General features: G+C 41.3%; 1 protein-coding gene across 1 annotated transcript in view; it reads left to right on the top strand.

Annotated features, from left to right (window-relative positions):
• kif6 (kinesin family member 6) overlaps positions 1 to 25572 on the top strand; it is a 306561-nt gene that overhangs the window by 100038 nt on the left and 180951 nt on the right. Inside the window, exon 10 of the mRNA XM_059519411.1 lies at positions 2502 to 2605. Coding sequence (XP_059375394.1) covers positions 2502 to 2605 — 104 coding nt within the window. The remainder of the gene's footprint in view (positions 1 to 2501; positions 2606 to 25572) is intronic.

The following is a 25572-nucleotide window of genomic DNA, read 5'->3' on the forward strand; positions in this document are numbered from 1 at the left end:
GCAGAGCTACTGCAAGCGATTTTTAGTGCTGCAAATCCATTTATCCTTTGCTGAAATTTCCGCGTCTTCATGGAGAGAGCGCGTCATGGTTGCTTAGCAATGGCAGACGCCTCAGGGGCGCAACTGTCTGAGTGCTTTGGATAGAAGGAGAAAGCGGCGCGCCTAGCGTTTTCCACGCGTTTTTAGGCGCGATATGTGAATGGCCCCTAAGTTTTACCTTGATGCACTTTGGGGCTCCACTTGGTCTCTGCTGATGTGAATAGATGAGACCAGTTCGAATCAGAGGATCTTGATGAATGATTAGTCAAGGCCGAAGCCTGGCACAAGCTTAGCGTGGTTTTGAGAGCTTTTAGCTCAGCATCTTCTCCTGGAATTTTTGAAACTAAAAGAACCCCCTGATCTGGTGATTAGTGACCTATATAGGAGGATGATGTCACACCCTCAGGACCCTTCTGATTGGCCTGGACAGTAAATGTCTTGGTGACCGTTGCTTCATCAATGCACTTGATGTAGGCAGTGACAGTCTCTGTGTACTTCTGAAAGTCCGTGGTGTTATTGTATGTGGCAACCTGCTTAAACATATAGCAGTCTGGGGTGTTGAAACAGTCCTGAAGTGCCTCTGAATGCTCTACATTGACAGCAACTCTGCATACCAATTAAATCCTGCATATTACGAAGCACATGGAAGACTCGATTTGAAGTTGATTTCAAAAGAGTTACAAGTACATGTTGCAGATGTCTCCAGTTTAGCATAAATACACAATTTATTAGAGATCTTATGGGAATTACCATATTCTACTAAGCGTGAGGTGTGTTCCAGATTCCATCATAAAATTGGACACAAATAGCATTTACATAAATCCTACATTTATACTTAGTAATTCATTATAAATATTTGTGAAGCTTTTGTTAGTATTTGTCAAGTTAATCAAGGCTTTTATTATCTGCAGAACAAATGTGGTGCATATATATATATATATATATATATATTAGGGGTGTAACGGTTTGCAAAATTCACGGTTCGGTTCGATACGATACACTGGTGTCACGGTTCGGTTCGGTACGTTTTAGATACAGCAAAAAGAAAAAATTGGCAGATATATTTCCTTGATTTCCTTAAAAAATGTTTTATTTATTAAAACTAACAAAGTATGTTTTTTTTTTTGTTTTTTTTTACATTGAACAATGATGGAGCTATTCTTTACCCATCTTCTATGGTGTTTTCTTAGCAGCATACTGTATAAAACAAAAACAGCTCCTTATAAAAAAATATATTATATTATATGGAACTCTATAACTCTTTATATTGAGTGTGTTTTTACTCAATTGGTTCTCTATAGGGCAGGAATTACGGTCTGTCTGAAATGGGCTCGTGAATGAATATTGTAACGGGGCTCAATTACATTAAGCATGTTCTTAAAACCTACGTTTTCCACTACAGAGTAAGGTGCTCGCTCACTCAGTATGCGCTGAAGGCTCGTTGCAAAATGGCTAATGCGTTTAACAGACCAGAAATAGAAGATCCTCCAATAACCAACAGGTCTGGTGTTTGGGTGCACTTTGGATTCCCTGTAAGCTATAATGGTGATGATAGAATGAATGGTAAATAGTAAGTTCTCATATCCGCGGCTATAACGTAAATGTAGGCTACCAATCGCCGTGGTGATGTCTTTTGCCCTGTTTGAATCTGTTGGAAATGTCTGTCTAAATGCTGCGGGGATAGTTTGTTGTATGTTTCGTGTATGTTTCTCCTTTTTTTCGTCTTTTCCCAGATACTAACACACTAAGGTGATGTCGGCACAAATGAGTTGACATGTTTCAAGTATTCCCGCTGGTGTTTTTTTTTTTTTTTTGTATTCCCGCTGGTGTACCCTAGATGTGACATATCGTTGTTTTTTATCCACCACTCTCTTGCCATCACCATTATAGCTTACAGGGAATCCAAAGTGCACCCAAACACCAGACCTGTTGGTTATTGGAGGATCTTATATTTCTGGTCTGTTAAACGCATTGGCCATTTTGCAACGAGCCTTCAGCGCGTACTGAGTGAGCGAGTGCCTGACTGAGTAGCCTAACATAAACATATAAGTTGGTGTTTTTTTCTTCTTCGGGGGTGTCAGGGGCATTGCCTGATACGTCGTTTGGGTTATTGGACTACCTGGTTGAACGCATATCATTATATTTGACAATTGTTTTTTTATTTTCCAAATATAATTAATTAGTCCAACGAACCGTTGGGTCCATAATGCGTACCGCGTACCGAACCGTAAGCCTCGTACCGAACGGTTCAATACGAATACGCGTATCGTTACACCCCTAATATATATATATATATATATATATATATATATATATATATATATATACACTGTATATATATATATGTATATATATATATATATATATATATATAGTATTTGTGTTGCTAGGCAGAATATATTCTGCATGTTAGATGCTCACTATATTATGCTGCTAAAATTTGTATGTTGTATGTCTGTCAGCTGATTGTCCGTTTGAAGAAGGAGATACAATCTTTGAAGGAAGAGCTGGCTTTGGTTACTGGAGAGCAAAGGAGTGACAAGCTAACCCAAGAAGAGATCCAACAGTATGTACCTGTAATTCCTCACTCATCCTTTACATTTAGTCATTTTCAGACGCTTTTATCCAAACTGACTTACAATTGGGGGATACATAAAGTGATTCTTCTTAAAGAGGCAAACAGACAAAGGAAGTTCTTGTAATACCAAGTTTTAGACATTTTTCAAATAAGTAAAAGTTAGAAAAAGGAATAAATCAAGAGAAAGTGTTTTTTTTTTTTTGTTTTTTTTTTTTAAGATGAAGCCAAGTACTTTAGAAAGAGATTAGTTTTTAGCTGTCGCTTGAAAGTTGTCAGGGATTCAACATTCCGGATAGGGATGGGAAGATCATTCCACCAGCGAGGAATGGTGAACGAGAATATTCTGGAAACATTTATAAACATAATGTAAAGGGGAAAAATCACTAATAATGAATTGTGCTTGCTAATGGCATGGTTAACAAGCATGTGCAATAGATCAGACTGAATTAATTGTTCCTGATTTTGGTTGCAGCGGTGATGGAGTCTAAACTGTAAATATAGAAGTCTAAATAATCAACTTGACATTGGCTAGTGTTGCAGAACATTTTAGAATTTACTATATGTGCTGATCATTATTATTATTATTATTTGCTATTTTGATTTAATTAATCAATAGTATACAGTATTTTATTTATTTACCTCAAACATGGCTTAACCTCTTTTTTTCTCTCTTCACAGCACATACATTTTATATGTAACTGTTTATTCTGAAAACAGAAATATTTATGCTTTCTTGTTTATGTTCAGACCAATGTTGGGCAAGTTACTCCGAAAACATAACGAAATTACTGATTACTCCTTTTAAAAGTAATCACATTACTGTTCTGATTACTTTATTTCTAATGTAAATAAGTAATTAATTAGTTACATTACTAGTTGCATTACTTTTTTTCTCCATGAAATGTATGAAATCCCAGCATACACGCTCTTGATAAATATTTGTTATTAAAGCATCAACATTCACAGAAAACCTTTGTTTTTAATTAAGTAAGCAGCTTCTGTGAGCATGGTTTGGCATGGCAGAATGCCAGCTAAGAGCGCTGCATTTATAATCTCTACAAGACATCTCAGTTCAAAACGTCATCACAAGATGTTCATCGCAATCTTACAGTCTTGTGGAAGAAGGTCTCAAATCCACTGGCACTTGACTCGACAGTGCATGTGCTACACCCATTTACTATCTCTAGATTACAAAACACTGCATTCTCTCAGCAATGTAAAGTGTCAGTTACGTATAGAGACCTCGGCATGTAACTATACTCTAATTACTAGAGTTAAAATTTCTGGATTCAAACCCCTCTTAAAATCTAGTTGCCACATCCAGGCCACAAAAAGTTAATGTTTGAAGTGTCTTTTTGCCATAGTTTATCATTAGTTCAGCTTATTGACTGCAATAAATTAAATATCTTTGCTTTTCTTCAACAGAAATTTGACATTGGAATAAATGTTAATCTTCCCTCATTAGTTGCATTACTTGGAAGCAATATTGGACTAAATATTCAGACTGAAAAATAGCATTAGTAAAAAAAAAGTACAAGTAATAAAATTATATTTAAATGGTTACATTACCAGCCAATGGCAATCATTTGTAATAGAGAGCCAAAATGAACTGACGGACTAGTTGTATTTAATGTCGGACTAGTGGTATTTAATGAAGTTGTTCATGAATAGTTCACAAACATTAAACAGCAGGGATTCTTGACAGCTACATTATGAGTCTGACTTGCAACCCAAAGGTTGGAGCCTCGAGTCTCAGGTCGGGCAGGAATTGTCAGTGGGTGAAGTGAATAATCAGCACTCTTTTCCACCCTCAATACCAAAACTGAGGTGGGACCCTTGAGCAAGGCATCGAAACCCCATCTGCTCCCCAGACCCTGCAGCAATATGGCTGCCCACTGCTCTGGGTGTGTGTTCATGGTGTGTGTGTTCACTACTGTGTGTGTGCACTTGGATGAGTTAAATGCAGAGCACAAATTCCAAGTATGGGTCACCATACTTGGCCACACGTCAATTCACTTTCACCTTAGATATCACATCATTGTGTCAGTTTGTTTTTACAGAAAGGTAACGCCAGTAAACTCAAAATACAGCTGATTATTTTAATAATAATTGTAATAATCATGAATAGCATAACAAGGGAAACCAAGGAAAAGATGTAGCATTTGTTAACTATATTCAGAAATAATATGTTTTATGTATTATATATGCTTGATGTGTTCAATGTAATCAGTGCAACTTTAACCAATGTTTTATAACCCCTTTTAGCAGATAGTGCTATTAGGCCATCCTTAAAAATATTTTGGTTTGCAGTAACAGTAAAAAGATTTTTAAAAAGGGTCGGTAGGTAGGTCTATATATATATTTTTTTTAAGTTTCAATGAAAAAAAAAAAAAAGTAAAATCTTGGTGATTGTGTTTACGTTGGTATGAATTTAAACAAATTAGCATATCGTGACGTCACTTACTGGGTCTTCAACCCGTGCCTTCGGGCACATCATTGCAAACCTCATTTTGATGCAGGCTATATAGACCACAAACAAATTGAAATCTGTCAAAAACATGTTTATTGCATGAATTTCAGGTGAGAAGAAAAAAAAAATGAGGTACTGTTATACTGTTTTACTTGCATCTAACGCTAGGTGTCAATGCAACCTACAAATGAGAGACCGTTTACTTTGCTTTTTTTGGGGGGGGTTGTCACTTTTGTGGAAAAAATATCCTGTTTGATTTGAGAGACAAGTGTTCATTGAATCGACTGTAAAATCGATTTTGCATGTCTAGATGCATTTTATACAGCAATTAACACCAAATATAGGTAAATCGATGGACAATAGGCAGGACAAATGTTCATTGAATCGATTGTAAAATCTATTTTGCATGTCTAGATGCATTTTATACAGCAAATAACACCAAATATAGGCAGGACGAATGTGAAGAGTCAATATATTGGTAAAGACCAATATTTCTGATGATTTATTGGCGTGAAGTTATGTGCACAATGACAAACAGGAGTGCAACATTCTCGAAAAACAGTAAGCACAGTGGACTGCCATAATGCAAAACATTTACTGCAGGCTTCAACATGGCTGTGTTTACGATTAGAAATGTCAACAACAAAAAATCGCATAGGAGATTCTAGCCCGAATCTGTATGCATGAGACGGTCTGAATACCGGCAGAATTCACATTTCTTTTGTAAAAAGAGAAACATTGTGCAGAAGTATTGTTTGCTGTTGTAAGTGTGTGTCCGAAGCTGCAGTTGCTGTGTGACACGTGTTGCAAAAAAAACAAAAAAAACTGGACGCGCTCCGAGTGAAGATCATTAAAATCAATTTCCTATTTTCGTTTTCGAAACTTGTGTTTGGTTGATTCGTGCAATAGATTTTCGAACATAAAGTGACAGTCGACACGGTCACGGTTTTAGACTAGACGGGAGAAGGGATGGAAAAAAAGTTTTTCCAGAACTTCGTGCCAAGTTAAAGCGGTGTCGAGCTGTTTTAATTATTTTTTTTAGATGTATTATGGTGCCCGAACCCGTATGACTTTGAACAGTGACCGTGAACATTTTGTTTACTGCAGCCGCAGTCATCATTACCAAGAGCGAACTGTTGACTCTGACAGTGAATGAAAGTATGAGACGAAGCAAACGCACAGGCCATAGTGTGACATCCGTGTAAACATAGATGACGTCACAGGTTTTTTTTAAAGAAAGAACGTAGCCTTCATTTGAATGTAGCCCTAGGCAATTTATATATTTACAATACTAAAATATAATTTATATTATTTTATTGCTTTTGTATTAGTTGTTTGAAGAGTAAAAAAAAAAAATGGTCGGGCTTAACGCAAATTTACAACCGGCAAGTCGGTCGGACTAAAAGCAAAAAAAAATTAACAAATTTTGAGTCGGTCCTAAATTGACAGGGTCGGTCGGGTAATGGCAAACAAGAATATTTTTAAGTATGGCCTTATATGGAAAGTTTAGTGTTGAAAGAATGGCTGAGATATTTTCACGGCTGTGAAATGAATGAAAAGATGGTATTTTGAACTGTGTGTATTGTACGACACTTTATATATGTTATTAAACAAAACCTGCAAAGATATTTCCCCATGTGATAAATTAAAGCGTCATGTTAAGGTATTCACGCTCTGCCTTGCAACAAGTCAATTGGAAGATCGCGTCATGAGATGGACTGAATCAGCTCGGACACAACCCCAATGTCTGAACGAATTCAGTGCACTTTCTTTTCACCATGGCTTGAACTACCTACTCCAACACACTGCTAGCGTTCTTGTCATCCAGAACTCAAAGTACTCTGTTGAAACTTTGTGACTGTCAGGAATCATCGTAGTCTTCCAAACAACGGAACTGTCAGATGAACTTTCGAAGCTCTTATGTAAACAGGCAAACAACCAATCACCAGAAGGGTTTTCCCATAAACAGAATTGTGAATATCTACTGATTTTAACATTTGCGAGACGAACCGATGATGAAGTATAAATTAATTACGTTTGGAATCATTTCAATTAAAGCAATTTGAATCTTTAGATTTGATTCCTCTTTAAAAGAAAAAGCTAAATTCCCCACAGAATAATGGTGGATGTGGGCGGAAGAATAGATCAAAGACAGAGAAACAGTTTGTCGTGCTACTGGTACTTTTATTATGCATGCCAGTGTGTGAATGAATGAAGAAAAACTCAAGTTGTTGTTTGAAGCTGAACTGCAGTTAAGTATCTAATTGTCCGCCGAGACAAAATAAGTCGCCCTAAAGCGCACAAGAAAGAAGCAAGCGTGTTCCTCATTTTCCTTTCTGTTAAAAAGGCTTTCATAGTTCAATTTGTTGGTGTGATGAATAATGAGAGGATGCAAGATGCAAGTTAACAGGTTTAATAATAATAATGAAAGTCAGGTGAAGAGCGTGCAGAGAAACCCAGGAACCGTGGAACATCCAGACGACACGAGGAACTGACGAAATCCAAACGACACGAAGAGCTGACGAAATCCAACGGAAAACTGGGTTTGAGAAGACACAAGAACAGGACGCACACCAGGGAACAACCACAACGATCTGACAATGAGAGAGGGAATTTACTGATATATATATGGAGGTGAAATGAACGACAGCTGGTGACACTAATCAACACAACGTTTAACCACACCCACACAATTACACTCACACAGACACCTCAGTGAGAGACAGCCGATTCATGAACCGTGACATTACCCCTCCCCTTAGGAACGCCTCCTGGCGTTCCCAGACAACCTTACCTGTCGATTCTAATCATCGATAAGGGAGTGATCCAGAATGTCCCTAGCAGGAACCCAACTTCTCTCCTCCGGACCGTAACCCTCCCAGTCCACCAAGTACTGAAATCCACCTCCCCTCCGTCTCGAGTCCAGAATGCGGTTTACCAAATACGTGGGTTCCCCATCTACGAGTTGCGGCAGGGGGGGAACCGGGGCATGCGGATTAATGGGAGAATAAAACACAGGCTTGATTTTAGACACATGGAAGGCGGAGTGAATTCTCCTATACACCGGAGGTAGTTTGAGTCGGACTGCCACCGGACTAATAATTTTGGTGACAGGAAACGGGCCAATGAATTTGGGAGCTAACTTGTTAGACACGGAGCGGAGAGGAATATTCTTAGTAGAAAGCCACACTTTTTGACCCACGACGTAAACGGGATGCTTTGACCGGTGGCGATCGGCCTTGGCCTTCATGCGCCCCCCTGCTTGGAGTAGAGTCTCACGGGCTCTAGTCCAAGTACGGCGGCACCTCTGGACGAATGCGTGAGCAGAGGGGACCGCGACTTCGGATTCCAGACTCAGAAAAATTGGTGGCTGGTAACCTAAACTACACTTAAATGGCGAGAGGCCCGTGGATGACACGGGCAACGAATTGTGGGCGTACTCCACCATAGAAAGCTGTTGGCTCCAGGATGAAGGATTCTTGGCAACCAGACATCGCAACATTCTCTCGAGGTCCTGATTGGCTCGCTCAGACTGACCATTGCTCTGGGAATGATAGCCCGAGGACAGACTGACCGTGGCCCCCAGTAATTTACAAAATTCTTGCCAAAATTTGGATACGAATTGGGAACTCCTGTCAGAAAAAAAGAGCCCACCGAGCCTGTCTGGAGTTGAGTCTTTTAGCTGATCTGATGTATTCAAGATTCTTATGGTCGGTCCAAACGATAAAAGGTACCCCAGAACCCTCTAACCAATGACGCCACTCCTCCAACGCTAACTTAACTGCCAACAACTCTCTGTTACCAATGTCATAATTACATTCGGCAGGCGATAATCGATGAGAAAAAAACGCGCAGGGATGCATCTTATCGTCTGAGGAAGCGCGTTGTGAAAGCACTGCTCCTACACCCACCTCTGACGCGTCGACCTCCACCACGAACTTACGTGTGGGGTCAGGGGTGACAAGAATGGGAGCTGAAACGAAGTGACTCTTGAGGTTGGTGAACACTGCCTCTGCAGTTTTTCTGTTTAAAAATAGACATGTCGAGCTTTCTATAGATATCTCTGTCATGTATTTTCGTTGAGTATTCACGGAGTTACAGTTCATTTAAATGACGTGTTTGTAAAAGAAGATCAGCGCAGACAAAGGCTGCAGACAGCGCACCTTGTTTGTTATCTTTATTTTATAAATGCACAAAGTTTTGTTGTTATTATGTCTGTATCCAAAAAAAAGTAGACCCTTTACAGATTCGATTGGTGTATTGCTCTTATCTGTACGATTAAAACTGAAAGTGTAATTTAAGTTCTTTTCGGGGTTATCAGGAGAAAATGACTGAAAACGCGTATCCGCGTTAATCGACTCGAGAGGGTTAATGCCAGTTTGTGTTGGTTTTCCGGGTGCACCGGAATGGTCCAGAATCCAGAGGCCACATCAAGTGTAGGGAGGATTGTGGCTCCTCTGATTCGGGGCATTTCTTGTTCCAGCTGTGTCTTGTGCCATTGTGACAGCGGCACCGGTTGATTCAGTTTCCTGTAGTCAATGGTGGGTCGCCCCTCGCAGTTAGTTTTGAGGGCGGGCTAGATGAGGGCTGAGTAGGTGCTGTTGCATGGATAGATGACACCTTTCTCCAGCATAGATTCGATGATCTTCTGCACTGGTTTGTGTGAGGTGATGGGAATCTTGTACTATTTGACAGAAGTGGGAGGAGCATCAGGGTGCGTAGGTATGCGCACCGTGTGTAGGTTGGTAAGACCACAGTCTAAAAAGTCTTTGGCACAGGATTCTTTGAGCTTATAAAGAACTTGTCTGAGTCTTTGGCAATCTGTATCGCTCTGAAGTGCATGAGCATCTCGTAGAATTTGCTGCACTTGAGATTGAAAACCTGTGTAAGGCTCCTCCGTCAGTGTGTCATCAGTCAGTTTGGTATTGAGAGGTGTAGCAGCTTCATCAGTCTCACTGACGTTTTGGTGGGAGACTGTGTATACTGCGAGGTGTTGGTCATCTGTCAGATCCATTCTGCACACCTGGTCTTTGCTCACCGAAATGACAGATGTGATGGCGACGAATCTGAAGGGTGCAGTGAACAATGTGTTGTTTGTACTCCCTTCGGGTATCAGTGCAGGTGGAATGGGCTCAATGACAGGTAGTACAAGTTCAAAGTCATTAAAGTCATGGCTTACTAGCCATCCCAGCCGGTAGGCCTTGGGAATGTTGATGTCAGTTGCCGTGCAGTTATTGCACAGGAGGTAGACTATACAAGATGACACTTCAGTGAGGGGTGTGGCTTCAAGTGTGAGTCCGAGTTCCACACATTCAGTTGAGGATTGGAAGAAACCCAGCGTGTGGTTTAAGGTTTGACCACATTGCAGGTTGAGCCGAAAAGCGACCCCTTTGGTGTAAGCTGGTACCACCGTACCCTGTTCGTTGACTAGGGTGCAGAGGCTTGAACTTGAGCTTGAGCTTTTGTCTGTCGTAGGGGCTGTGTACCCATGGCTGGCTGCTGGGGTTCCCGTGACCTCTGTGACCTGGCAGTCTGGCTCTGTGGGAGTTCCCGTGACCTCGGTGACCTGACAGTCTGGCTCTGGCAACCTGTGTGGCTGGAGGGAAAGAGGTTCTCGCACTTGAGCAAAGTCTTTTAGCTGTTTGAAGTTCAGTAAAGGGTCAAAGGGGTCTAGCAGGTCTTTGCCGATGAGAAATGCATGAGTGTTCATTGGTGAGACATAAATAGGATGTACTAGACTCATTGGACCGATTGTCAGGTGAATGGAAGCAACCTGTTCAAACCGGATGTCATTCTGGCTGTACGACTGTACATTCAGTTCACAAGTTTGAGGTGTAAGAGTTTGATCTTGTCTCTTAGCTTCAAATTGGAGTCTTTTGAAAAGGTGAGATGAGATCACCGTGAGGTTTAATCCTGTGTCGATCAGGTCTTCCATGCTCACTCCTTTTCGGCCCACCCCCTTTTCGACAAGGCTGCCCAGGAATGTTGGCATCAGGGCAGGTGTGATGATCGATGGGTGGTTAGGACCTGTCTTGTGTAGCTCGCTGCGAAGGCAGGTAGTCAAAGCAGCATTTTCTGGTACCTGGTGTTTGTGGTACCTGGTGTGAGGACCTGTGCTGTCTCGTTCAGGGTGTGCAGCTGTCAGCTGTGGAGCTTGGGTGATGCTGTCCCCTTTTGATGTGACAGTTAGCTCTGTGGTCTGTGGATGACGAGCAGTGTTCTGGGTGCTTGGCTCATACAGATGGCAGTTAGACAGGGTGTTGGTTTCAGTTCTTATGCTTAGACATAAGATGTCTGGTTCATCTTCCTTGTTTTCCTTGCGAGTTTTCATGTAAAGAAGCTCTTTCAGCACCCTCAGGATCTCTGCTGTCTCAGACGTGGCTGCCCTGTGTTTTTCTGATGTCGGCTCAGGATTGAGCTTACCAGTGTCATGTCGAGAGTGGTTCCACTGCCAGCTGTCGGGGCTTTGTGTCTTGGACGGTGGGGATCGGCTGTTTTTGGGTCGCCGGTCCCAGAACCTTTCAGAGCGCTCGCTCTGGTGCTTTGGACGAGCACCACCACGATTGTGTTGCCCTCTGCTGGCTTGGAACGGTATTGACTCTCTGTAAAAATGTCTGTGACTGTGGTGTTGTAGGGCGCCCTCTAGGGTTAACTTCAAGTAGCGCTCAGAGACAGAGATTTTGGGGTTTTTCACAGTCTTTTCATAAATAGTCTTTTGCTTGGTGCAAGCTTTGTGGGCTAAGTTCCGTAACTCTTGTGTAGTCATGTTACGCGGACACGCCGGGACTCTGAGATGAAAACTCCAACTGGCATGTAGGTTTCGGAGGAACAGAGTTTTTAAGTCGACATCCTGTTCCATACCTGGTTCGTTGCATGCTCTGAAGTAGGCTTTTCGTAGCTGACTACAGAAAGTCTGTGGGTTTTCAAGTTGGCCCTGTTTGAGGTCCATAGTGTTAAGGAGCCCATGGTCTGAGTCTGGATCAGAGAATTCAAGAATCAAAGTTTGTAGCAGTTGCTGGTAGTCCACTTTGACAGTCTCTGGTTGACGATCCAGAAAACTATGCACATCACGGCTGGATTTGATTTTTAACAGGTACAATGTGTTCACAGCTGTCACGTTGGTGACAGTTTGCAAGTGAAAGTCAATGTCTTGTAAATAAGCGTGAACGTCATGTCCTCCTGCAGGATCTAGATTGAACATAGGGATGCTTCTGGCTAGCTTGTCAAGTTCTTGGTAAGCCGTGCAGGGTTTAATGGCATGCGTTCTCTGGAAGGGTTCTCCCCCCTCTGTTGTTGACAGGTGTTCTTTGTAAGCTGGCTGGTGATTTCTTGAGCCGTGAGCTTACACCCCCTTTTTCAGCTCTGGGTTTTTGGCTGAAAGGGTTGGAGTGGCGGGTCGGGAGAAACTCTGTGGTGTGCGTTTCTCCGATCCAGCCCCTCTGTAATCTGTCAGAATGTTTCAGTTCTGTGTGAACAGTGTCAAGTTCATCTTGGAGCTCGTCTCTCTGCAGAGTAAGTTTGTTGATTTTAGCTCGAGCCGCTTGCAAGTGTGTTTTGCAGGCCCAGGTTGTAGAGTCTCTTTCTTTCAGTTCAGTCTCTGCTCTTTTAAGGAGAGCGTCACCTTGCTGGAGTTTTTTGTTGAGTTCTTTTAGGGCTTTTCTCTCCAGTTGTTCTCTTTGGTCTGTGTCGAGGCAAAGATCTTGCAGGGCATTGTGAAGTCTTTCTACTTCTTTCTGTAGCTCTGGATCTGTGTCGTCCTCTTTCTCGCGCTGGTTTTGGGTCTCGAGGAGGAGCTGATCAAGGCGACTCTGGGTTCGGGCCTGGTCCTTCTAGGCCTCCTCCACTTGAAGCTTAAGCGTTGCTGCTTGTTGTCCAAGGTCGATGTTGCTCCGTTCACTGAGCCGTGCCTGGGCGACGAGAATGTGAACTAGGCTTCCGAGGATCCTGCCGAGTTCTTTGTAGTAGTCGCTTTGGGTTGGATCGTGTGCCATCAGTTCATCTAGCTCGGTGTCTAGTTGCTCTAGGTGCTGCAGGTTACTTGCGTCCTTGGGCAGGAAGGGGGTCGTCACTGCTTTCAACCATGTCGAGAGGTGGCCCCCGTGGACTGCTGGACTGGATGATTGGAACATCCTGACTCCCTGTCAGTGAGAGAAACACAGCACACACACACAAAAATACCAATGCAAGTTCGTTCTACGGTTAACGAGCTATATTTATACGGCTGTGCCGTTTATGAGGATTTTGGGGCTAACTGATGCAAACAGTCAGACAGTTCAGTAGCCAATTTACTTGGGTAAACGAAGGACCTGAAATGGAGATTTGACAGGCAGTAGCCTAGCGGGTCGCGTGATGACACCGGCTGCTGGTTGTCGCTCTACTATTTAGCTTCTTTGGTGTCTCTCACAGGTTACTGTCTCTATGTGAAATGAAAGAAACAAATCACAACAGAACAGAGGATAGAAAAAGATCAAAGTGAAACACAACACTTGAAATTAGATAAAACAATAGTAACACAATGTGTTAGTGAGAATAAGGAGGCCTAAGCCTACTGCTAGATTTTAAGATAGGGCCAACCGGTGAGTGGGGTTATCTGAGTAGGAAACCTAGAAATATGGTGTGGCTTGAAGAAGCAATGGGTCAAACACTTAAAATATATCCAGGGGAATATCTAATATTCTGTGGCTTATAATAAGTGGATGGGTTTTATCACATTTGGTTCACCTGGGTGAATTGAAGCCATTCAGGTGGAAACCAGTGGCTTGGTCAACCTCTCCGGCGCTCCCCAAACACTCAACCGCAGTGTCCCCGGCCCTCCGTTACTCTGGCCTTGCGCCCTCTCAAACAGCTTGTTATTTGAAACGGCCACGAGATGGCGCATACTTGCACTCATGCAAGCTGGAATCAGAAGGCAGGGCGTAACTTGAAACTTCTAAACAAAAGACCCTCTCTGGTGTTTAGTTAGCGGAATTACAGCCAATTTCAATATGATCTAATCTCTGTGCGTTTGTCAGCGCTGATTCTCCAAAGGTGCTATATATACTGCACAAGGGCGCGTACGGCACGATTCATTTCGCTGCACAAACACACCAATGTGAAAGAACAGGAATTTTCCATCTGTTGACTCCCATAAACATTTATCAAAATAGCACCTATGATTTAAATATTTTAGGTTTACAATCGGGTAGCTAAGCCAATTTTAGACCTGGAGGTTTTTTGTATCGTTTATTTTTGAATATCACTGTGGTTCACCACGAATTCAATAATGATATTTAATAAGCAAGGCCTTTTTAACTGAATAAGAGGAACATCGCTCATGTTCAGATTTACATGTTGCAACTAAGAAAAGATTTCTTCATCTTTTAATTATTCATATTAAAATGTTCTCATTGCAGAGAGACCTTGGTCTTTCTTAACAGGAGACTTTTAACATTATACTGCAGTTTACTTTCATTAAAATAACAGTGACTATACTGTTAAGTTTCTATAAATACCTAACGTGCTGACTGATCAGCTTGTTGCCTCAGTCAGTTAGGAGTGAGTTCGCGTCTTGCGCCTTCTCACAAGTACAAATTTCATAGCGCGCGTGCAGAAATTATTAATAACCATATACACAGATTGAACTGTATTGCTCACAAAACGAAGTTTGAAATGGCCGGCGTTCCTCCAACATAATATGTAGCCGCACTGGGTTGTACATAATAATTAACTCAAATGATATATAGGGAATTTGAATAATTAATCAGGAATATGATTAATATATAAATATCATATTACAGTTGCATTAATTTTATTGAAGATGAAAAATAGGTCAATTGTATACATTAATAACTCATCACAAGGCACTGTAATTTACTCATTAATATTTCAATATTCTATTCTTCATATCAATTATTGTGATATCTTTTACTAGAAATTAATGTAAATCAAACGTGGTTCGTCCAGCAAACGGCCGTAAGATTAACTTATTAACTCTCAGTAATGCTATCACTTCTTATAATTCCAGGACAAATAGTTTCTGGCCATTAAAACCATTCTCCTGTCCTTATAAAATTTAGATTACTTAAAAAAGTAACAAATAAGCTTTGTAGCTAAGATTGACATTTCATTGACTTTGTAACATGAGCAACTTAGACAGACAATCTGGAGTATATGGAATTTAATAATTGAACTAATGATACATCAAACTACGATTTATACAGAGTAAATACGCGTACGACAATATAGACAGTAAACTTTGTACAAGACATAACGGAATCCAAATGAGGGAGAGGGAGAGAGAGAGAGAGAGAGAGAGAGAGAGAGAGAGAGAGAGGGAGAGAGAATGAGAGAATAGGCATGATCACAGAATCACGCGCTCACTTATGCAAACTCACAGACAGTAACCCTTGAAAGACAACAACGAATCAAATCATAGACAAACTTTAAGCAGCATTTAAATCTCCATAGAGAATGAAACTTGCAAGTGTCTCTGTGTCTCTTTGTGTGCTGGAGCAGCGTGAGCGGGGTCTTTGTAGATTCCGGGGGTTGCTGCGGAATCGCGTGATATTTGAAAGGTCCAACAAAGCAATGTTTCAGAATTCGTCTTCCTTGTGTGGAGAGGCGAATAGTTGAATAAACTTAGTAAGAAAAATAAACAAAAACTAAAGAAATAAACGCTCCCGGAGGAGCCATGGAAAAGGCTGTCCTTTCAGCCGCCGTGCTGAGAGGGACGGCGATAGTAGAGCGGACCGAGGCCACGAAGAAGGACCAGCAGGGCCAGAGAAAAAGGGCAAGAGAGTGAGGAACTTCCTGGGTCAGCTCTTATGGCTTGAAATGGTTCACGCCTCTGTTCGCGTGAACAACCAATGAACGGCCGCGATCTGAAGCGGGAGAAAGTTCCTTTGTCTCTGTGGAAACACCCACTTCGAGTGAGTTATGGTACAGTCGAGTTCAGCAGTTTTATTCCAGCAAGTTGGTAATTCCAGAAAAATGCATTTTACTGTAATTTCCTATTCATGAATGTTTGATGCAAAGCAAAACGGTTAAGTAGATACCAAACACGATAGATAAAAGTGTACAGAACACAAAGTTACATTTCTATGTAGAACTACACACATTTAAAATTTGATTAACACATGATAAAATTGCAGATACTCCAATTTGATATGGGGAGACATCTAAGCACAAAAAGAGATACATTCAATACCTTTAAAAGGTACTTTTCTCTTTCCTTACAAAAAAAAGAGCTGGCTTCCTTGTTTCTCCCAGATGAGGTCGTAAAGTTTTTATGACTTGGGGGAAGGGAAGGGTTACCAACAGGGCTCTATTTGGGAATATTAATTATGATGAACATTTCCAAATAAGAAGTTACAAATCAGAAAATCATAACCATCGCACAACAGGCTAACACTGCAATGCCTATCAAATACATCTTAATAATGACTTACATGATGAGTGTAAGATAAAACATTTGTGGGTGTGTGTGCGTGTGTGTGTGTAAGTTGTAAAGAGAGTTCGTAATCTCTTTGAAGCTGGAATGTGTTGTCGGGCCGTGGGGGAAAAAAACGGGGGTTTCGTCTTTTTTTTTCTTTTGAGGCTTCCGCGAGTGTCTCTGGAGACTCTCTCTAAGGTGTAATAACTGTCACCCACGGCAGGATGTTGCCGACATTGTGGCGCCCCAAATTTTATGTTGGAAGATGTAGTAAAACAAAGGTCCTGGTTTACTCACGTTCTGGTCTTTGAGTGCAGAATGTGTTAGAGTTAGGATTCATTAATATGGAACAGATGGCTGAAATACCATCAGCTCATTAGTGTTACATATCTCAATGACCAAACTGATGCCCTCGCCAAAGCAGGTGCATCACACGGAGAGTCCTGGAAATTTCCTGGGCGATGCACCAATGCGCTGGACACCATGGTGCCAATGCCACCTATAAAATGCTCATGCAACTGTTTGGAATGGTGAAAGGTTGAGCAAACAACTCAAAGTCAACAGTGTTGTGTCTGAAGTACTCAAAGCGAATGTCAAACTCCTGGATAAGGTTGCTGAGAACAGCATCATACTCTTGGACCTTCTCTTTCACCATGCCTACTTCTCCAAGACAGGGAAAATGGGCTAAATTTCCTGCATGTGGGATGAGAAACAGAAAGAACCGTGTGAGACTGGGACAGGCATGTAAAACAGAGGGAGAAAAAATAGAATAAATAACTGAAAAAAGAAGGAAATTATTATTTCATGACAATTAAAGAAACTAGAAAATTTTAAGCAAATTCTATCAGCTTGATGTACAGTACAACAAAAATACAAATGCTAACATGACTGAATATAAATGTAAACTCCACATATAATTCTAAATATAATTAATAATAATATAATTACAATTGCACAAAATATCCTGAATATTATAACTGTAAATGTTACTGTTACCTGCTGAGAGATGTCTTATGAGCAGCAGTAGTTTTTGTTTGAAGGCTCTGACGTGATCAAAAAGCTGGGTGATAATCTGGTCCTTTCCCTGGAGCTGACGATTCAAAATATTGAGCATCTCTGTTACATCCACAAGGAAAGCCAGGTCAGAGAGACATTTTTTATCAGTGGGCACTTGAATATTACCACCCTTGCTTTCTTGAAAAACTCTGATCTCATCACGCAGATCAAAAAATCTCCTGAGAACTTTTCCACGGCTGGGCCATCTGACCTCCTGGTGGTACAACAGATCACCATATTGCGCATCCATCTCATCCATCAGTGTCTTGAACTGTCAGTGAGAAAGTGCCTTGGAGCGTATATTGTTGACAATTTTGGTGACGTCACGCATTACATCCGCAAGCCCGACAGATTTAGCACAGTTGTTCTTGATGTAAAATGCAGTTGTAACCAAGGTTACCAGTGGAGTAACAGAAAAAATATTGTTATTAATATAACAATATAATAAAGGGAGAGTTATTAAAAAGTATTCAAAATTAGTAATTTCATAAAAGAAAAATATTACTTTATTATACAAACGTATATTTTCATTTGGGTAACACTATGACCAATGGTGATGAGTTTTGAACTTGAGACGAGCCAATATGAGCGCAGAATCTAGCGCTGCAGAAGAATTGATTTCTGGGTTTTGCACGAGGTATATGCGTGAAGTTAAGAGGCAACTCTCTCTCGTGTGCACGGATGCCTGATGAGCGCTGTGTCTCGATGCTCCGGGAAACAGAAATATAGAAAATAGCTTTATAGATGAGTTTGGTCGATGGATTGATGTGAGTGAAAAGATGCATTTTATTTCCTATTACATATAAGTGACGTTGGTATCGTTATGAGAGTGAAACGAACACTCATCTGTTTAATATAAAAGTGTGTGCTGATATACATATACTTAAATAGCATCAGAGTATTGCTAAAGTATTTATGAAGTGAATTTTTTATTTAAAAAGGGTAAAGGGAGCGATTGTAATGGGGCATGCTGTGCCTGCACCATTGTGCAATTTTCTGAGTTAAACGATCTCCTTGGTAAGTCAAATTGCTTTGTAACTGTTACAAATCAAACTGTTACGGTTGTATAAGACGAAAAGCAAGAGAAATTAAATCTGTGAGTGATTTATATTTATTAAAGAAAATGTTTACTGCTGTATAGGGTTAATACCAGCTAAACTGATGGAGAAGTGGTCAATATATGAATCAGTGTATTATGTTGAGAGAGTCACAGACATTGCCTATGTAAAAGAAATATTCTTTATTTGAAAGATGTATTTACAAATGTTCAGGTTATGAGGAGTAACTCTACTGTCAGTAAAAATTGTTTATTGTATTTTACAATGAAGATATTAATGATATTTCTGTGACCTTGACTGTTCAAGGTCAGATTTTTTTTTCCTTCTGTTGTTATGTCTTTTCCAAATTCACTGTGTATACTGGATCTGTCCTGGCCTTCCAGTGGTTCTGAGGAGGGTTTGGACTGGCGAGCCTCCCGTGAGTTTGTTCTTGGATCTTTCTGTTGAAGAAGTATTCGCACTGGTTGAACTGCGAATGGTAGGAAAAGGATTAACTTTCCTCATCTTTTAATTTTTTTTTTTTTTTCTCGGATGGAGACCTTTTTCATTACCAACAGATAAAGGACAATTATTTATTTTATTTTTTTTATATTTTTTTTTCTCTAAAAACTTTTCAAAGCACTTTTTCACAAGGACTGCAATTCTGATTGGATTTCATCGTAAAAAAAAATAAAAATAAATAAACATTTGTTGTGCAATTGGGTTTTATGTTGTTTATTTAGGATTTACCCTGTTGAAACTCAAAAGAAAAAAAATTGAGACCTACAGTGTTGAGATCTTAGATTCTGGTTTGAAAGGAAATACATATCATATCTACATTTTATTTCATTTCATTTTATTTATCATCAACCGATGTAATTCACCTGTTGTCATTCACCTGAAAATACAGTGTGTGTTCAAACGATTCACTGTTGTTGTAGCATCTTTCTCAGCAGCGAATCTGTTTCTTCTGAAACGCTGGTCCATAGATTTCATTAGGTTAATAGCCAGAGAGTACGCGCTACAAAAGTTGGTGAGCCAGTCCAGGAGATTGATTGCCTTACAACAACACTGACTTCTCAGTACGACAAAATTGAATTCTTACTGAGAAACAAGATATCCAAGTGTTAACAATATGGATATAGTGGAACGAGAAAATTTAAATGTTCCCAGTGCTGTTATAGTGGGTGGCTTAACATTGAGTGAATCTGACCAAAATTTAGAAGCATGGCTAGTACAGTATGGCAGCATTAGTCGTACTCTACTTATAGATGACCCCAAATCTGAATTTCATCGGCAGGCTATAATAGAGTTTGCACATAGCTCTGCAATGGCAACTCTGAAGCTTCTGTTGCCTTTGAGTATTGTTAGCACTTCAGATGCAGATGTCATATTCACTGTGCGTGCCCTAAGCAGTGTATATACCCTTGTAGTTAAAGAGAATTCTACTGAGGGTTATTTGGCACAACTGAAAGCCATTGCTAATGCTACTGGCAAATCTATTGAAGAAGTGCTTCAAGAGGAGTTGTTAAAGATGAGGTCAGTTGGTCCTACCACTGAGCAGTTGCCCAGCGGTCATGTAGCAGACCCCCAAACTTGGGGACTCAGCACTGCCAGTTCCCTCAATGACAGTGGGTCACCTGTCACATCACAGAGAATGGGAGAAAGCAGAGATGGAACTTTCTCACCAAACATTTCTCAATTGCTGGGTGCTGAAAGCCAGAAAACTCAAAACCTGTCCAAGGAAAATGAGAATATTGTACCTAATGCTGGTGGAATTAACAGTTCTTCAACCCCAAGGATTTCACAGCCAGTTCTGAATATGGATATTATAAATCCTCCTGGTGTGCAGACTTGTGGTTGAGCATGTTGTGAGGACAAGTGACGTGACAGCTCAGCATACTTCACTACGTCTCAGATCTTTCTCAGGGAAAATTCCACGTCCACCAAATGAACCAGACTTCGAAACGTGGCGAGCAAGTGTGAAATTCCTGCTAGACGATCCATCTGTTTCAGACTTGTCCCGTACCAGAAGAATCCTAGACAGCTTGTTTCCACCTGCTGCTGATGTAATCAAACATGTTAGTCCACAATCAACGTCTTCCGTATATTTAGAGTTGCTGGAATCAGTGTATGGATCAGTGGAGGATGGGTAGGAGCTGCTGGCGAAGTTTATGGCGATGTTGCAGAATCAGGGGGAAAAGCCTTCCAGCTACCTGCACCGATTACAAGTGATGTTGAGTGCAACAGTGAGGAGAGGTGGCATTGCAGAGAAGGAACGTGACCGCAGTTTGCTCAAGCAGTTCTGTCGTGGGTGCTGGGATCAGGACTTAATTGTCAATCTTCAGCTGGAAAGGAGAACGAATAACTCACCTACCTTCGCTGAACTAGTAGTGTCTGTCAGAACAGAGGAAGATAGGAGAGCTTCAAAGGAGGATCGGATGAGGAGTCATTTTGGGATGACTAAACAAGGTCTAGCCCCTTCCAAGGCACGAGCTGCAGCTCATCAGTTGTCTGCTCACTCACCTGAGGTAGCCAGTGGAGCAGCCCCTGAAACAGACTCTATGAGAATGCAAATTTCAGAAATTCATGCTCAACTTGCCTCCATGCAACCATTGACTCACCAGAAGTGCCAGCCCGCTTGTTCCAAAGTGATGGATGTGACTTCGCTAAAAAAAAGAACTGACTGAACTATGAGCCCAGGTTCAAGCTATGGCATCTGCAGTCTCTCCGGAAGTCCAGAACAGAAGCTCAGTGGCTGAGGAAATTGCTGAACTTACAAAACAGGTTGAAGAGTTAAAAGCTCAACTAACAATCTCAGATTCGAAGAAGCATCTGCCAGGAAGAGCATCTGGTTTCAGGATTCCTCCCATGACTTCACAGCCCAAGCAAACTCGACACGAAAGTGACTCAATCAGTAGTGGTGGATTGACCTCAAATAGACCCCGTCCAAGCTACTGTTTTCATTGCGGAGAAGACGGTCATTTCGCCGTAAACAGTGAAAATGATCCAGATCCTGCTAAAGTAGAAAGCAAACGCCACCAGCTGAGGGAGAAACAAGCTCAGTGGGACCTGAAAAACAGAGTTGCATCCCCGAGGTTAAAATAGATTCCCAAGTAACCACCATTCCGCTTTCCTTTTATCACAAACATCTGTTGAAACATCCTTTGAAGTCACTTGAGTCTTTACTGGTAGAGGGAGCAAATGGCCAGTCAGTCCCCTACTTGGGCTATGTAGAGCAGACTCTGATATTTCCTTCAGAGTTCTTGGGAGTAAAATCAGAAGTCACTACGTTAGCCCTAGTGGTCCCTGATTTGATGCACATGCCCCAGGTCCTTGTGGGAACGAATTCCATTGATGCTCTTTATGCGAACCATGCTCAAGAAGGTTCAGGAAACTTCAATCCAGCTTTTAATGGATATCAAGCAGTTCTCAAAATTCTGGATGTCAGACATAAACAAATGAGCACTGAAGTTCTGGGATGTGTAACATTGGCGGGGACTACTCCAAAAGTTGTGTCAGCAGGGAGTGTAGCTGTTCTTGATGGAGTTGTTAATCTAAGTTGCCGTTCTCCTGAGAGCTTGACAACATTAGGGCAGCCAGAAATGTCCTCTATGCCAGGTGGATTATTAGTGGCTAGTGGACTGTACACTTTGCCTGCTAAACGCTCTTTTACTTTACCTGTAGTTGTGAGAAATGACACCCAGACTGACATAGCTGTTCCACCAAAAGCTGTGATCGCCGAAATGTACACTGTTCATCACGTAATGGAGACGCAGGCAAAACATGATGCTCCTCATATGCAATTGAACTCTGGCAGGTCACCGATAAAATTTGATTTTGGTGATTCCCCTTTACCAGCAGAGTGGAGGACCCGAATATCAGCTTTACTGAACACAATGCCTGAGGTTTTTGCATTACACGACATGGACTATGGTCATACCGATAAAGTGAGACATCACATCAAACTCAGTGATGAAACTCCTTTTAAACATCGAGCCAGGCCCATTCATCCACAGGATGTCGACGCTGTCCGCAAGCACCTGCAAGACTTGTTGGCTGCTGGAATTATTAGAGAATCTGAGTCTCCCTTTGTCTCCCCTATTGTGGTGGTGAGGAAGAAGGATACTTCAGTACGCCTTTGTATCGACTTCAGAAAACTCAACTCCCAGACAATAAAGGACTCCTATGCGCTTCCCAACTTGGACGAGGTGTTTTCCGTTTTAACCGGTTCAAAGTGGTTCTCCGTTCTGGATTTGAAGTCTGGATACTACCAAATCGAGATGGAGGAAGCGGATAAACATAAGACCGCCTTCGTGTGCCCGCAAGGATTCTGGGAGTTTAATAGAATGCCGCAAGGGATAACAAATGCTCCCAGTACCTTTCAACGGCTCATGGAGCGCTGTATGGGTGATCTGAATCGAAAGGAGGTACTAGTTTTCAAAGACGACCTAATCATTTTTTCAGAATCCCTTGAAGAGCACGGACATCGGCTAGTGCAGGTTCTCACTCGTCTGAAGGAATATGGCTTGAAACTCTCGCCTGAAAAATGTACATTTTTTTCAGACTTCAGTGCGATATTTGGGACATATTGTTTCTCAACACGGTGTAGAGACAGACCCAGTGAAAATTGAGGCCATTAAAACCTGGCCAAGGCCACAAACTCTCAAGGAACTGAAATCATTCTTGGGATTTGCTGGGTATTATAGGAGGTTCATTCAAGACTTTTCTAAAATAGTCAAGCCTCTCAGCAACCTCACAGCTGGATACCCTCCAATCTGAAAAGGAAGAAAGTGTAAAGACCCAAATCGTCATTACTATGATCCAAAGGAAAAGCTGGGAGGCAGGTGGATTGCTTCTTGTCAGCAGGCGTTTGAGACAATTGTGGAGAAATTAACAACTGCTCCAGTTCTGGGATATGCTGACCCTAGATTGCCATATGTATTGCATACTGATGCAAGCACCATAGGCTTAGGTGTCGCTTTATATCAAGAACAAGAAGGTCATTTGAGGGTCATTGTTCATCATTGGATTCAGCTATGTCATCTCTGTTCAGTTAAATAGTGTCTGTGCATTTATTTGCAATCAAGTCAACGATATCGCTGTAGATGAAGTGTCCCCAACTAAGCAAGCCAGAGGCGACAGCGGCAAGGAACCGAAACTCCATCGGTGACAGAATGGAGAAAAAAAACCTTGGGAGAAACCAGGCTCAGTTGGGGGGCCAGTTCTCCTCTGACCAGACGAAACCAGTAGTTCAATTCCAGGCTGCAGCAAAGTCAGATTGTGCAGAAGAATCATCTGTTTCCTGTGGTCTTGTCCTGGTGCTCCTCTGAGACAAGGTCTTTACAGGGGATCTGTATCTGGGGCTCTAGTTGTCCTGGTCTCCACTGTCTTTCAGGGATGTAGAGGTCCTTTCTAGGTGCTGATCCAGCATCTGGTCTGGATACGTACTGGATCCGGGTGACTGCAGTGACACTCTGATCTGGACACAGACTGGACCTGGTGGCCACGTTGACCTCGGAACAAGAGAGAAACAGACAAATATTAGCGTAGATGCCATTCTTCTAATGATGTAGCAAGTACATAGGGTGTTATGGGAAGTGTTTCCGGTTCCGGTTTACCTAATTAATGCAGCCTAAAAATCTTTAAACGGATTTGGATAATAAAAGCATATTAGTATGTTATGTGTATGCCAGGTTAAAGAGATGGGTCTTTAATCTAGATTTAAACTGCAAGAGTGTCTGCCTCCCGAAAAATGTTAGGTAGGTTATTCCAGAGTTTGGGCGCCAAATAGGAAAAGGATCTGCCGCCTGCAGTTGATTTTGATATTCTAGGTATTATCAAATTGCCTGAGTTTTGAGAACGTAGCGGACGTAGAGGATTATAATGTAAAAGGAGCTCATTCAAATACTGAGGTGCTAAACCATTCAGGGCTTTATAAGTAATAAGCAATATTTTAAAATCTATGCGATGCTTGATAGGGAGCCAGTGCAGTGTTGACAAGACCGGGCTAATATGGTCATACTTCCTGGTTCTAGTAAGAACTCTTGCTGCTGCATTTTGGACTAGCTGTAGTTTGTTTACTAAGCGTGCAGAACAACCACCCAATAAAGCATTAAAATAATCTAACCTTGAGGTCATAAATGCATGGATTAACATTTTCAATTCAATTCAATTCAAGTTTATTTGTATAGCGCTTTTAACAATACAAATCATTACAAAGCAACTTTACAGAAAATTATGTTTCTACAATATTTAGTAGTAGCTAGTAGTTTGTGCACGTTTGACAGGATTTTAGAAAAATAAAAATAATAATAATAATACAAGACGTAGTCAGCTAGATGATGAACTATCAATATTATTAATTAATAGTAATTATAGGATGCAGTCACACATGTAGCAATAATTGTTAGTTCTGTTTGTTGATTCAAGGTTAGGATCATCTGGGGTCCTCTGAGGGTCAGCATCATCTCTTCTCAGGTGTTCTGGATCCAGACTGGAGCTTGTGTAAATCCTAGTTACCACGGGATGTAAATCCCGTGGCAAAACATAGAAACAAAATAGAGACATCATTAGCATAGCTGCTGATCCAACAAAGTAAAATTAGTTTAACCCAAGCTAAAGAATAAAAATGCAGATGCAACTACACTCACAATTTAAGAGATACATTATTCGAATGCTTGGCGAAAGAGATGCGTTTTTAATCTAGATTTAAACAGAGAGAGTGTGTCTGAACCCCGAACATTATCAGGAAGGCTATTCCAGAGTTTGGGAGCCAAATGTGAAAAAGCTCTACCTCCTTTAGTGGACTTTGCTATCCTAGGAACTACCAAAAGTCCAGCGTTTTGTGACCTTAGGGTGCGTGATGGGTTGTAGCGTGGTAGAAGGCTAGTTAGGTACGCAGGAGCTAAACCATTTAGGGCCTTATAGGTAAGTAATGATAATTTGTAACAGATACGGAACTTAATAGGTAGCCAGTGCA

The sequence above is a fragment of the Carassius carassius genome, chromosome 31 (assembly GCF_963082965.1).
Source record: "Carassius carassius chromosome 31, fCarCar2.1, whole genome shotgun sequence".
NCBI classification, from domain to species: domain Eukaryota; kingdom Metazoa; phylum Chordata; class Actinopteri; order Cypriniformes; family Cyprinidae; genus Carassius; species Carassius carassius.